The sequence below is a fragment of the Delphinapterus leucas genome, chromosome 8 (genome assembly GCF_059928025.1).
Source record: "Delphinapterus leucas isolate spDelLeu-1000000601 "Yukka" chromosome 8, BTC_Dleu_Yukka2, whole genome shotgun sequence".
Taxonomy (NCBI): domain Eukaryota; kingdom Metazoa; phylum Chordata; class Mammalia; order Artiodactyla; family Monodontidae; genus Delphinapterus; species Delphinapterus leucas.
Window position 1 is genome coordinate 111,158,389 of NC_143136.1, and position 14,686 is coordinate 111,173,074.

Here is a 14,686-nt window from a genome sequence, read left to right on the forward strand (position 1 = left end):
GTTTAGTGTATCATTTAAAGCTTGTGTTTCCTTATTTATTTTCATTTTGGATGATATGTCCATTAGTGAAAGTGAGATGTTAAATTTCCCTCCTATGATTGTGTTACTGTCGACTTCCCCTATTATGGCTGTTAGCATTTGCCTTATGTATTAAGGTGCTCCAATGTTAGGTGCATAAATATTTACAATTTTTATATCTTTTTCTTTGTATTGATCCCTTGGTCTTTATGTAGTGTCCTTGTCTCTTTTAATAGTCTTTATTTTAAAGTCTATTTCATTTGATATGAGTATTGCTACCCCAGCTCCCTTTTGATTTTTATTTGCATGGAATATGTTTTTCCATCCCCTCACTTTCAGTCTGTATGTGTCCCTAGGTCTGAAGTGGGTCTCTTGTGGACAGCATATATATGGGCCTTGTTTTTATATCCATTCAGGCAGCTTATGTCTTTTGGTTAGAACATTTAATCCATTTACCTTTAAGGTAATTATCAATATGTTTGTTCCTATTACCATTTTCTTAATTGTTTTGGGGTTGTTATTGTAGGTCTTTTCCTTCTCTTTTGTTTCCTGCCTAGAGAAGTTCCTTTAGCATTTGTTTTAAAGCTGGTTTGGTGGTGCTGAGTTTCTTTACTTTTGCTTGTCTGTAAAGGTTTTCATTTCTCCATCAAATCTGAATGAGATCCTTGCTGGGTAGAGTAATCTTGTTTGTAGGTTTTTCTCTTTCATCACTTCAAGTATGTCCTGCCACTCCCTTCTGGCTTGCAGTTTCTGCTGAAAGATCAGCTGTTCACCTTATGGGGAGTCCCTTGTATGTTATGTGTTTCTTTTCCCTTGCTGCTTATAATATTTTTCTTCTATTTAATTTTTGATAGTTTGATTAATATCTGTCTTGACATGTTTCTCCTTGGACTGATCCTGTATGGGACTCTCTGAGCTTCCTGGACTTGACTGACTATTTCCTTTCCCATGGTAGGGAAGTTTTCTACTATAATCTCTAAAATATTTTCTCAGACCCTTTCTTTTTCTCTTCTCCTTCTGGGACCCCTATAATTTGAATGCTGGTGGGTTTAATGTTGTCCCAGAAGTCTCTGAGACTGTCCTCAATTCTTTTCATTCTTTTTTCTTTATTCTGCTCTGTGGTAGTTAGTTCCACTATTTTATCTTCCAGATCACTTATCCATTCTTCTGCCTCAATTATTCTGCTATTGATTCCTTCCAGAGAATTTGTAATATCATGTTTTGTGTTGTTCATCAATGCTTGTTTGCTCTTTACTTCTTCTAGGTCCTTGTTAAACATTTCTTGTATTTTCTCCATTCTATTTCTGATATTTTGGACCATCTTTACTATCATTACTCTGAATTCTTTTTCAGGTAGACTGCCTATTTCCTCTTCATTTGTTTGGTCTGGTGGGTTTTACCTTGCTCCTTCATCTGCTGCATATTTCTCTGTCTTCTCATTTTGTTTAACTTACTGTGTTTGGGGTCTCCTTTTTACAGTTTGCAGGTTCATAGTTCCTATTGCTTTTAGTTTCTGCCTCCAGTTGGTGAGGCTGGTTCAGTGACTTGTGTAGGCTTCCTGGTGGAGGGGACTGGTGCTTGTGTTTTTGTGGGTGGGGTGGATCTTGTCTCTCTTGTGGTCAGGGCTGCTTCTGGTGGTCTGTTTTGGGTTGTCTGTGAACTTAGTATGATTTTAGGCAGCCCCTCTGCTAATGTGTGGTGTTGTGTTCCTGTCTTGCCAGTTGTTTGGCATGGGGTGTCCAGCACTGGAGATTGCTGGCTGTTCGTGGAGCTGGGTCTTCACATTGAGATGGAGAATTCTGAAAGAGCTCTCGCCATTTGATATTATGTGTGGCTGGGAGGTCTCTGGTGGTCCAATGTCCTGAACTTGGCACTCCCACCTCAGAGGCTCAGGCCTGACACCAGGCCGGAGCACCAAGACCCTGTCACCCACATGGCTAGGTCAAGTGAAAGAGGCCCTAAACCATCAAAAGCTATATCCAATATCCAGCTGGGAGATCTGAGCGGCATGGGCATGGGCTCGTCTGTGGTATGGCTGCTGGGCACAGGCCGGGTTTTCAGCCAGGACCAGTACAAATTCTGCCAGTCAGAACTTGCTGGTGGATTCCTCAGGGTATATGGGGGTATATGTATACGTATAGCTGATTCATTTCGTTATACAGCAGAAACTAACACAACAATGTAAAGCAATTATACTCCAATACAGATTTTTTTAAAATAATTAATTAATTAAATACAGTAAAAAAAAAAAAAGGAATGTTTATATGCTCAATGTTTAGAAAGTAATCATTGAAATTATTTCACCAAAAAGTGGAGTAGTCAGAAGCTGATGATTTAAAATATTTGGATACTCTGAAGTGCAAAACAGTTTTGGTGCATAGCTCTCAACCTGCCAATTTGAACCCTGTCATACAAACACTCAACTCTAGCACTCTTCTCCTTGATCCTCTTCTTTGGTTATTTGTTGAGAAGCTGAAAGTGTTGCTCAGAGGCACCTAACTTAGCACAGCAACTATGTCCAGCTTTTCAGCAGTGATTTTGAAAAGGAGGACAGAATTTTAAAATATTTGCTTTAAGTGGTAGTTTTATTCACTAAATATGTAATGGTAGAAAAATAAATATGTCAATTAATTAACACATAACTATTAAATGCCACATCAAACTTACCTTTACAGCACAATAATCAAAAAATCCAGTCTCTGAAAATATGGCTACTAAAATCATCTGTGGGGAAAAGAGAAACAGGAGACAAGGAGAATGTTTCAGCATTCAGCACCATCCTGAAATGACACCAGAGTTACCTCTTTCAAATCTGATCTCTGGCCTCTGCGTGAAAGCTACCACGTCATCAGGCTTCTCACTCTCTTGATGAGTGTGGTTCACTTACTAACTCCCTGAATCAAGCCCCTTGCTAGTGGGTTTGCACCTCTATATTTGTCCAGGGATATGTGCCCAAGGTACATTATCATTCCATCTGATCTTGACAGTGAACACTGTGTTATAATTATCTCTGTCTTATAGACCAGGAAACTGGCAGGCAGAGATGGAAGGTGACTCACTTACAGTCACAAAGCTAGAAACAGGGAATGAAATGGGACAGAATATGGCCTTCTACACCTAAATGTCCACACAAGCAACAATTCAATGTTTTAAGACTTTTAAACTGGCTTAAATTTTGTTTCCTAAAATAATTTAACAGATTTTTATCACCAATTTGATCAAGACAAGCAAATAAGAGTAGTTACATTGAAATGATTATTCTCTGTTCTATATGAACCCAGAAGGCCTACTCACTTGCGTTTTTCTACTGATGACACTGAGTAGGTGAGAATAATCATCCTAGATAGTAACAAAAAGTAATGTCCCATTTATTCTAAGTCTAATCAACCAGACATTTCAACCAGCCTGAACTTTCTGGAAGATTCTCTATTCTACCTCCTTAGATGGTGATGTATCACGTGCTGAACTTGGAGTGAGAAGATGCAGGTTCAAATATCAATTCTGCTACTTAGGAGTAATTTAACTTTGAAAAAAAATTTAATTCTCTGTGCTTTGGTTTTCTCACCTCATCTCTGAATGTCTGTTCCTTGTAAGGTTGTTGTGAAAATTCAATAGCATTATGTAAACTAAAGTACTTAGAAAAGAGTGGGCCCAATACTGTCTTTCAAACAAACAGTGCAAAACGAAAGTGTCCAAAAATTCATTTAGACTCAGTACAAATATCTACCTTGTGTAGATATTGTGTAGAGCAACAATATTCATCCTAACCCAAATGGCCACTGTGAGGCCATTTATAGAATGTGGAGCTTCACACACCAATGGAAGCTTCACATGAACGTGGATGGGTAGGTCCTGTGTGGTCTTCCACTGTCATGGTGAAGCTGTTCCACACGTCAGCTGCCAGAACCACCCAAGAGATGCTGGAACTCAGGGACTGGGTAAGTGACTGGCATGCAACAGGGTGGAAAAGGCAGGGGCCTAGTTATATGGACTGTCTCTGCACCCTGCAAAGTTCTACCAATTCCATTTGAGAAAAAAAATTAAACCACTCATTTTAAAAATCCTAACCACCCCCAGTAGCTCCAAATGTAACTATATTAAGAAGGTAATTAAAGTGAAGCCCTGGGCTTCTGTGGTGGCGCAGTGGTTGAGAGTCCGCCTGCCGATGCAGGGGACGCGGGTTCGTGCCCCAGTCCAGGAAGATCCCACATGCCGCGGAGTGGCTGGGCCCGTGAGCCATGGCTGCTGAGCCTGCGCATCCAGAGCCTGTGCTCCACAACAGGAGAAGCCACCAACAGTGAGAGGCCTGAGTACCGCAAAAAAAAAAAAAAGTGAAGCCCTAACCCAGTATGACTGGTGACCTTATAAGAAGAAGAGATAAGGACACAGATATGCCCAGAGGGACAATCATGTGAGGACACAGGGAGAAGATGATCATCTACAAGTCAAGGAGAGAAGCCTCAGAGGAAACCAACCCTGCCAACACCTTGATCTCAGACTTCCAGCCTCCAGAACTGTGAGGAAATACAGTTCTGTTGTTTAAGTCACCCAGTCTGTGGTACTTTATTATGTCAGCCCCAGAAAACTAATATACCAATCATTTAAGTTTTTTAAAAAACCTATTTTATAAGCCATCTGGTATGCCTTCCTTCTTCCTTCCATAGGCCCAAACGCTATAAACTTCAGGACCCAATACATTCGTTCCTCTATGAAGCCTGAGTTCAGAGCACTGACCTGCCTCCCACTCCACCCACAGAGTAGGCAGCCACTTTGGGTCACACCAAAGCCTAGAGCAGCAGGGCCCTCCATGGTGCTAGGGCAGAAAGAATATTAGCAAGGAGGTGAGGGCATGTGGTGACCTGCTTTACACAGTGTGGGTCTTCTAGCCCTGAGAGGAAACACCCTCCTCAAATCACTCAGCTGCTGTGGGTCTGTTCAAGAGTGCAATAGCCGTTCCCACTGCTGTTCAGACCCCTGTCAAATTCCACTTATACCAGTTAAGTTTGTTTATGGCTCATGTACCACACTAGCCCACTAGTGTGTCTTAAAGTTCCCTTCCTACAAGGTCATTTGGTGACACTCTTCATAGCACACAGTAGAGGGGCCACTTGAAAATGTCTGTTTAACAGCAAATACACAAACAATTACTTAGGGACAATTTCTTCCTTTATCCATATAATTAAAGGTACTTTTCCAATCACTGAAAAACTTAAATGGTTCATCTGTTTAGGATATTCCATTTTATATTTTAAGTACAGTAACTTTTAAAAATTTCTAAATTTTCTGAACGGCAAGATTATTTCACTGTCAGACAGGCCTTAGGCTGAAATTTTACAGCTAACTACTAATCAGAGCACCAATCACTCCATTCCTCCTCAGGAGAAATCAGCTAGACCTGCACAAACACTTCTCAATCAAGCCCTAATTGTCAAGCATCACAGTGTCTTTAAGAGTCAGCAGTGGCAAAAGAGAAGGTCCAAGGTTACAGCAAGCTTGGGACCCTGTCCCACTGGGAGGACTGTCATTACCATGCCAAACAGCAGGGCCAGAGTCTCGAAATCAATCCACTCCACCACGTGGGTCAGGCTAGGTCTCTGCAATCAAAGCACAAATTTGCCAATTAGTCCTGGGCATCATCCTCCTGGTGATAAACTGTAAATATGTGACGCCCTTTACAGAAAACCCACTCATTGGACCAGAGTCGAAAGTCACACCATCTGCTTGCCCTTGAAATCAGATTATATCATCACTGAAAAACACTCGTGACCCAAAGCATAATAACGTCAAACCTATGCACTTGACAATAAAAAAAAAGCAGATTTATTAAGCCCCGTCCATGTCCTTAAGGGAAGGTAGAATCATGGGGGACTGGGAACCCAGACTGGGAACTGAGGGCACTTGGAGAGCCTGGTTGTTGGAAAAGGACTGCACAGTGGTCCAGGGAGGTTCCTGCAGCACAAGCCATGTGCTACGTCAATGATTTCTAGAATTAAATAACTACTACTACACTACTCCTTAACAGTTAATAAAAATAACAGTGGTTTGTGTGTAAGTTTTAGGATTCTGGGACATTTTACCCTTAGAGTTAGTGTTTGTTTATACCAACTCTAGTCAAGAAAAAGAAAATAAAAGAACAATAAATAACTAACTGAACATAGCTCCACATAGCCCCAGTTATTATTCTTTGGTTGAATGATTGCCCTTTAGTAGCACTTTTCAGAACAATCCCTGAAATTCTACAGAGTTGCTTTCAATCCTAAGTTCTGTATGTTGCCATCTTGGTCAGTTCCAGCACTACTTCTCAAGATGGAGGCTCCGCAGGCCTCCATCTCTAGTGGGCACTTGGCCTCTCTTGCTTCCCTACATTCATTCCAATGTCCCTGCATTCCAATGGACCACACGCAGACCCTGAGCGGGTGCTCTTCCCCCCAGACTTGCACATCCAGGGACCTCCTGATGTCTGCAGGACAGAGCCCCAAACTCACTGTCTCCCACCTCTCTGCTCCAGCCAGGATGGCCTCCTCTAGTTTCCATGGGCTGACAGTACATAGGGCCAGCTCTAACATAACTCAGCTGCATGACCTGGGAAAATGATTGACCACCATGAGTCAAGCGTTTCCTCAGCTAGGGTGGAGAATAACACCACTGGGATGTGTGTGATAAAGTCAAATGTTAATTACTCATCAATGCTGTAAAGTTCATGCCACTAATGGGAAATGTGAAAGAGTACATTAAAAAAGTAAAATCACCAGCTAATGCCTAATTCTTGGACTGTCTTTGAATCTGACATTCTATTGAGTGCTAAGCCATTGACTCAAAATGTTACACTTACATCTCCAATCACAGCCAGCGCTGCTAATGCTGCAAGGGAACCCAACATGGCTGCCAGTGTTCTGTGAACAATCTGGAAAGAAACATAGAAAATTACTGCATTCTAATCCACAGGACGTTAAAACACACAGAAAGGGACTTCTCTGGTGGTGCAGTGGCTAAGTTTCCACGTTCCAGTGCAGGGGAAGTGGGTTTAATCCCTGGTTGGGGAATTAAGATCCCACATGCCACAGGAAAACTAAGCCCACATGCCACAACTAGAGAGCCCATGTGTTGCAACTACAGAGCCCATGCACTCTGGAGCCCGCACACCGCAACTACTGAGCTTATGCACTCTGGAGCCTGCGCACCACAACTAGAAAGAAGTCCACATGCCACAATAAAGAGCCCACAAACCACAACGAAAGATCCCACGTGCCGCAACCAAGACCCAATGCAGCCAAAAATAAATAAATAAATATTTTTAAAAAATAAATAAAACACACAGAAGCCTCTATCGGTATAAGTATTTGTGAAGATTGGCCATTTTATACCATAACTATTAAGACAATAAATAAATCGTGAGTTTCTTTGTTTCAGAGTCTGGATGCCCTAGAGACACACACAACCATCACCAGTCTGCTTTCTAAAGAAAGATTTCCTGCATAATTAGATGACCCTGAAGTAGAAGCTCGATAAAGTTTGTTCTATAAGGAAGCCTGCAGTAAATTATCATTAATTATTTACCATATAATCCATAGGCAACTGGAGAATTAGTTCCACAATATAAATCAATTCTGCCCAATTACTGAGACTGTTATAAAATGCTTAATCTAATTGAAACTTCAGTATTACCACTGAACCACGAAAATACTTTTTCTATTTAATTATAATTCAAGTGGGCATGGAATTTCTAAGGCAAAATATAAAGAAAGGCAAGGATGCAGAGAATTTGAAAGCCTCAAACATTGCTGGTGTGAATGTAAAATGGTGCACCCTGAGCCGCAGCATTTACCTTGGACCCCAGAGACTGTTGCCACTGCTGCTAAGGGTCCCGTGTGCAAGGCAGGTCTCTTCCCACACCTTCCCATAAGCCTCTGCAGCCAGCCACTGCCTTCCAACTTCCCTGGAAGAACACATGTCATGCCTCGGGCTCTTGCAACTTCATGCCAGCCTCTGCGGCCCACAGGCACTCCCCGCACATCCCAATTATGACTGCTATATCCCTCCCTCAGCCCCAACCTGAGTGAGCAAGGGAGCCCTAATCAGCCACTGCTTTTGCCTCCTCTTGCTTGGGTGGGGAACAGATGCCTGAGGGAAGCCCACACGCAGAGGTGGGGCCAAAACCAAGGCTGAAACCCAGGAGCAGTGTGACCAAAGATAAGAAAGGGAAATATCCCTGTGCAGCTGCAGGAGCAGTGGATTAAATCCCCGCAATCAGCTGGGTAAACCCTGCAACTGTGGAATACCTGAATAGACAATGAGGGTTCCCAGAACTGAGGCTGCAGACTTTGGGGGCAACTGTGGACTTTGTGGGCAAGTACACATGGGTCAAGATCAGAGTATGAGCTGATCCCACAGTGCCCACAGCAGGTCCAGAGAACTACCTAGGAGTATTGGAGGACTTCCTGGGTAGGCAGGGATTGGCTGTGGCTCACTGTGGAGGCAAGGACACTGACAGCTAAGGCCACAGGAAAATATCACTACTTTTGTTTTGTTTTGTTTTGTTTTTCGGTTCTGTTGTTCTTTTTCTTTATTATTATTATTCTTTAATTTTATCTTTCTCTTTACCTTTTCTTTTCTTTTTATGCTTTTATTTTTAACATATTTTTATTTATTTTTTCCTAATTCTACTGTACTTTTTCATTATATTGTTTTTTTCCTTGTTTGCTTTTTTCCTTTGCTTTGCTTTCATTTTATTTTTAACTATATTTTACATTTTTCTATTTTTACTTTACTAGTTTGTTGTTTTGTATTTTTTCCTTCTGCTTTCATCTTTCTTTGTCTTTACATCTTTTTGAATAGTTTTTGTGTGTTTGTTTTATGCTTTCATTGCCTTTTTTAATTAGCTTTCTGCATTTGATATGTTTCTGGTTTTATGTTTGTGTTAGTTTAGTTTTTAGTGTTTCTTTTCATTTTTGAAGTTGTTTACTGGTTTGGTTACTCTCTTTTCCCTTTTTTTTCTTTTTGTGAGTGTTTGTATATATGTTTCTTTGTGTGATTTTTGTCTGTTTGGTTTTGCTTTTACCATTTGTCTTGGGGTCTCATCTGTTCATTTTAGGGGGATCTTTTTGAGTTTTGTCTTTGTTTTGTTTTTTTTGTTTTTACTTCTTATTTTTCTTGTGCACTGTGTGGCTTGCAGGGTATTGGTGTGCTGGCTAGGGGTCAGGCCTGAGCCTCCGAGGTGGGAAAGCCAAGTCTAGGACGTTGGACCACCAGAGAACACCTGGTTCCATGGAATATTTATTGATGAGATCTCTCCCAGAGGTCTCCGTCTCAAAACTAAGACCCAGCTCCACCCAACAGCCAGCAAGCTGCAGTGATGACTGCCTCACACCAAACAACTAGCAAGACAGGAAAAAAAAACCCCACCCATTAGCAGACAGGCTACCTAAAGTCATACTAAGCTCACAGACACTGCAAAACAGATCAATGGACATGGCCCTTCCAATCAGAGGGACAAGATCCAGCTCCACCCACCAGAACAGATGTTCCAGTCTCCTCCATAAGGAAGCCTACACAAGTCACTGGACCAACCTCACCAACTGGGCACAGACAACAGAATTAAAAGGAACTATGACTCTACAGCTTGCAGAAGGAGATCAAAAACACAGTAAGTTAAACAAAATTAGGAGACAGAGAAATATGCAACAGATGAAGAAGCAAGGTAAAAACCCACCAGACCAAACAAATGAAGAGGAGATGGGCAGTCTAACAGAAAAAGAATTCAGAGTAATGATAGTAAAGATGATTCAAAATCACAGAAATAGAATGTAAAAAATATAATAAACATTTAACAAGTAACTAGAAGAACTAAAGAACAAATAAACAGTGATGAACAACACAATAACTGAAATTTAAAATACCCTAGAAGGAACCAATGGCAGAATAACTGAGGCAGAAGAACAGATGAGTGACCTGAAAGATGAAATGGTGAAAATAACTGCCAAGGAGCAGAAAAAGAAAAAAGAATGAAAAGAATTGAGGACAGTTTCAGAGAATTCTGGGACAACATTAAATGCACCAACATTCAAATTATAGGGGTCCCAGAAGAAGAAGAGTAAAAGAATGGGGCTGAGAAAATATTTGAGAGATTATAGTTGAAAACTTCCCTACCATGGGAAAGGAAATAGTCAATCAAGTCCAGGAAGCTCAGAGAGTCCCATACAGGATCAGTCCAAGGAGAAACATGCCAAGACACATATTATCAAACTATCAAAATTTAAATACAAAGAAAAAATATTAAAAGCAGCCAAGGAAAAGCAAGAAATAACATACAAGGGAATCCCCGTATGGTTAACAGCTGATCTTTCAGCAAAAACTCTGCAAGCAAGAAGGGAGGAGCAGGATGTATTTTAAATGATGAAAGGGAAAAACCTACAAACAAGATTACTCTACCCAAAAAGGATCTAATTTAGATTGGACTGGAGAAATTACAACCTTTACAGACAAGCAAAGTTAAGAGAACTCAGCACCACCCAGCCAGCTTAACAACAAATGATAATGTAACTTCCCTAAGTGGGAAACACAAGAGAAGGAAAAGACCTATAAAAAAAAAAAAACCCAAAACAATTTTTAAAATGGTAATAGGAACATATATATCAATAATTACCTTAAATGTAAATGGATTAAATGCTCCAACCAAAAGACAAAGACTGTCTGAATGGATATAAAAACAAGACCCGTATATATGCTGTCTACAAGAGACCTACTTCAGATCTAGGGACACATACAGACTGAAAGTGAGGAATGGAAGAAGATATTCTGTGCAAATGGAAATCAAAAGGAAGCAGGAGTAGCAATACTCATATCAGAAAACATGGACTTTAAAATAAAGACTATTACAAGAGACAAGGAAGGACACTAAATAATGATCAAGAGATCAATGCAAGAAGAAGATACAACAATAGTAAATATTTATGCACCCAAAATAGGAGCACCACAATACTTAAGGCAAATATTAACAGCCATAAAAAGGAAACTCGACAGTAACACAATAATAGTAGGGGACTTTAAAACCCCACTTACACCAATGGAGAGATCATCCAAACAGAAAATAAATAAGAAAACACAAGCTTTAAATGACACATTGGATCAGATGGACTTAATTGATATTTATAGGACATTCCATCCAAAAACAACAGAATACACATTCTTCTCAAGTACATACAGAACATTCTCCAGGATAGATAATATCTTGGGTGACAAATTAAGCCTAGGTAAATTTAAGAAAATTGAAATCATATCAAGCGTCATTTCAGACCACAACACCTTGAGACTAGATATCAATTACATGAAAAAAAATCTGTAGAATATACAAACACGTGGAGGCTAAACAGTATGCTACTAAATAACCAAGGGATCACTGAGGAAATTGAAGAAGAAAGCAAAAAATACTTACGAACAAATGACAATGAAAACACGACAACCCAAAACCTATGGGATACAGCAAAAGCAGTTCTAAGACAGAAGTTTATAGCAATACAATCCTACCTAAAGACAAAAGAAAAATCTCAAATAACAACCTAACCTTACACCTAAAACAATTAGAGAAGGAAGACTAAAAAACTCAAAGTTAGCAGAAGGAAACAAACCATAAAGATCAGATCAGAAATAAATACAAAAGAAATGAAGAAAACAATAACAAAGATCAATAAAACTAAAAGCTGGTTCTTTGAGAAGACAAACAAAATCGATAAACCATGAGCCAGACTCGTCAAGAAAAAAAGGGAGAAGACTCAAATCAACAGATTAGAAATGAAAAAGGAGAAGTAACAACTGACACTGCAGAAATACAGAAGATCATGAGAGGCTACTACAAGCAACTATATGCAAATAAAATGGACAACCTGGAAGAATTAGACAGATTCTTAGAAAAGTACAACCTTCCAAGACTGAACCAGGAAGAAATAGAATATATGAACCAACCAATCACAAGCAATGAACTTGAAACTGTGATTTAAAAATCTTCCAGCAAACAAAAGCTCAGGACCAGATGGCTTCACAGGCGAATTCTATCAAACATTTAGAAAGAGCTAACATCTATCCTTCTCAAACTCTTCCAAAATATAGTAGAGGGAGGAACACTCCCACACTCATTCTATGAGGCCACCATCACCCTGATACCAAAACCAGACAAAGATGTCAGAAAAAAAGAAAACTACAGGCCAATATCACTGATAAACATAGATGAAAAACTCCTCAACAAAATATTTGCAAACAGAATCCAACAGCACATTAAAAGGATAATACACCATGATCAAGTGGGGTTTATCCTGGGAATGCAAGGATTCTTCAATATATGCAAATCAATCAATGTGATACACCATATTAACAAATTGAAGGATAAAACCATATGATCATCTCAATAGATGCAAAAAGCTTTAGACAAAATTCAACACCCATTTATGATAAAAAAAACTCTCCATAAAGTGGGCAGAGAGGGAACCTATCTCAACATGATATAGGCCACATATGGCAAACGCACAGCCAACATCATTCTCAGTGGTGAAAAACTGAAAGCATTTCCTCTAAGATCAGGAACAAGAAAAGGGTGCCCATTCTCACCACTATTATTAAAGGTGTTTTGGATGTTTTAGCCATGACAATCAGAGAAGTAAAAGAAATTAAAGGAATCCAAATTGGAAAAGAAGTAAAACTGTCACTGTTTGCAGATGACATGATACTATACATAGAATATCCTAAAGATGCTACCAGAAAATTACTAGAGCTAATCAGTGAATTTGGTAAAGTAGCAGGATACAAAATCAATGCCCAGAAATCTCTTGCATTCCTATACACTAACAACAAAACATCTGAAAGAGAAATTAAAGAAACAGTATCATTTACCATTGCAAAAAAAGAATAAAATACCTAGGAATAAACCTACCTAAGCAGGCAAAAGAGTACTCAGAAAACTATAAAACACTGATGAAGAAATCAAAGACGATATAAACAGATGCAGAAATATACCTTGTTCTTGGACTGGAAGAATCAATATTGTGAAAATGACTACACTACCCAAAGCAATCTACAGATTCAGTGCAATCCCTACCAAATTATCAATGGCATTTTTCACAGAACTAGAACAAAAATTTTTACAATTTGTATGGAAACATAAAAGACTCCAAATAGCCAAAGCAATCTTGAGAAAGAAAAATGTAGCTGGAGGAATCAGGCTCCCTGACTTCAGACTATACTACAAAGCTAAAGTAATCAAGACAGTATGGTAGTGGCACAAAAACAGAAAGATAGATCAATGGAATAGGATAGAAAGCCCAGAAATAAACCTACGTATATATCTTTGACAAAGGAGGCAAGAATAAACAGTGGAGAAAAGACAGTTTCTTCAATAAGTCCTGCTGGTAAAACTGGACAGCTACATGTAAATGTGTGAAATTAGAACACTTCCTAACACCATACACAAAAATAAACACAAAATGTATTAAAGACCTAAATATAAGCCCAGATACTATCAAACTCTTAGCAGAAAACAGAGCCCGAACACTCTATTACATAAGTCACAGCAAGATCCTTTTTGACCCACCTCCTAGAGTAATGGAAATAAATAACAAAACTAGAAAAATGGGACCTAATGAAACTTTAAAACTTTTGCACAGCAAAGGAAATCATAAACAAAAACAAAAGACAACCCTCAGAATGGGAGAAAATATTTGCAAATGAAGCAACTGAAAAGGATTAATCTCCAAAATATACAAGCAGCTCATGCAGCTCAGTATCAGAAAAAGAAACAACCCAATCCAAAAATGGGCAGAAGACCTAAACAGACATTTCTCCAAAGACATACAGATGGCCAACACACACATGAAAAGATGCTCAACATCACTAATCATTAGAGAAATGCAAATCAAAATCACAATGAGGTATCACCTCACACTGGTCAGAATGGCCATCATCAAAAAATCTACAAACAATAAATGCTGGAGAGGGTGTGGAGAAAAGGGAACCCTCCTGCACTTTTGGTGGGAATGTAAATTGATACAGCCACTATGGAGAACAGTATGGAGATTCCTTAAAAAACTAAAAATAGAACTACCATATGACTCAGCAATCCCACTACTGGGCATATACCCTGAGAAAACCATAACCCAAAAAAAAACATGTACCACAATGTTCATTGCAGCACTATTTACAATAGCCAGGACATGGAAAGTACCTAAATGGACTAACAAATGGATAAAGAAGATGTGACACACATATATAATGGAACATTACTCAGCCATAAACAAGGAACAAAATTGTGTCATTTGCAGAGACGTGGATGGACTTAGATACTGTCATACAGGGTGAATTCAGACAGAAAGAGAAAAACAAATATCATAGGCTAATGCATATATATGGAGTCTAGAAAAATGGCACTGATGAATCTAGCGGTAGAGCAGGAATAAAGATGCAGACGTTGATAATGGACTTTAGGACACCGGGGGAGGGGGAGGCTGGGGTGTAATGAGAGAGTAGCATTGACATACATACACTACCAAATGTAAAATGAATGGCTGGTGGGAAGCTGCTGCATAGCACAGGGAGACCAGTTCAGTGATTTGTGACCACCTAGAGGGGTGGGATAGGGAGGGTGGGAGGGAGGCTCAAGAGGGAAGGGATATGGGGATATGTGTGT

General features: G+C 39.6%; 1 protein-coding gene across 2 annotated transcripts in view; it reads right to left on the reverse strand.

The window, feature by feature from the left end:
* The window catches only part of OCA2 (OCA2 melanosomal transmembrane protein), a 249,191-nt gene that overhangs the window by 161,515 nt on the left and 72,990 nt on the right, over positions 1–14,686 (reverse strand). For both annotated transcript variants that reach the window (XM_022590517.2, XM_022590518.2), the window contains exons 9-11: positions 6,851–6,922; positions 5,547–5,612; positions 2,686–2,742 (exon numbers count right to left, since the gene is read on the reverse strand). In XM_022590517.2, coding sequence (XP_022446225.2) covers positions 2,686–2,742; positions 5,547–5,612; positions 6,851–6,922 — 195 coding nt within the window. The remainder of the gene's footprint in view (positions 1–2,685; positions 2,743–5,546; positions 5,613–6,850; positions 6,923–14,686) is intronic.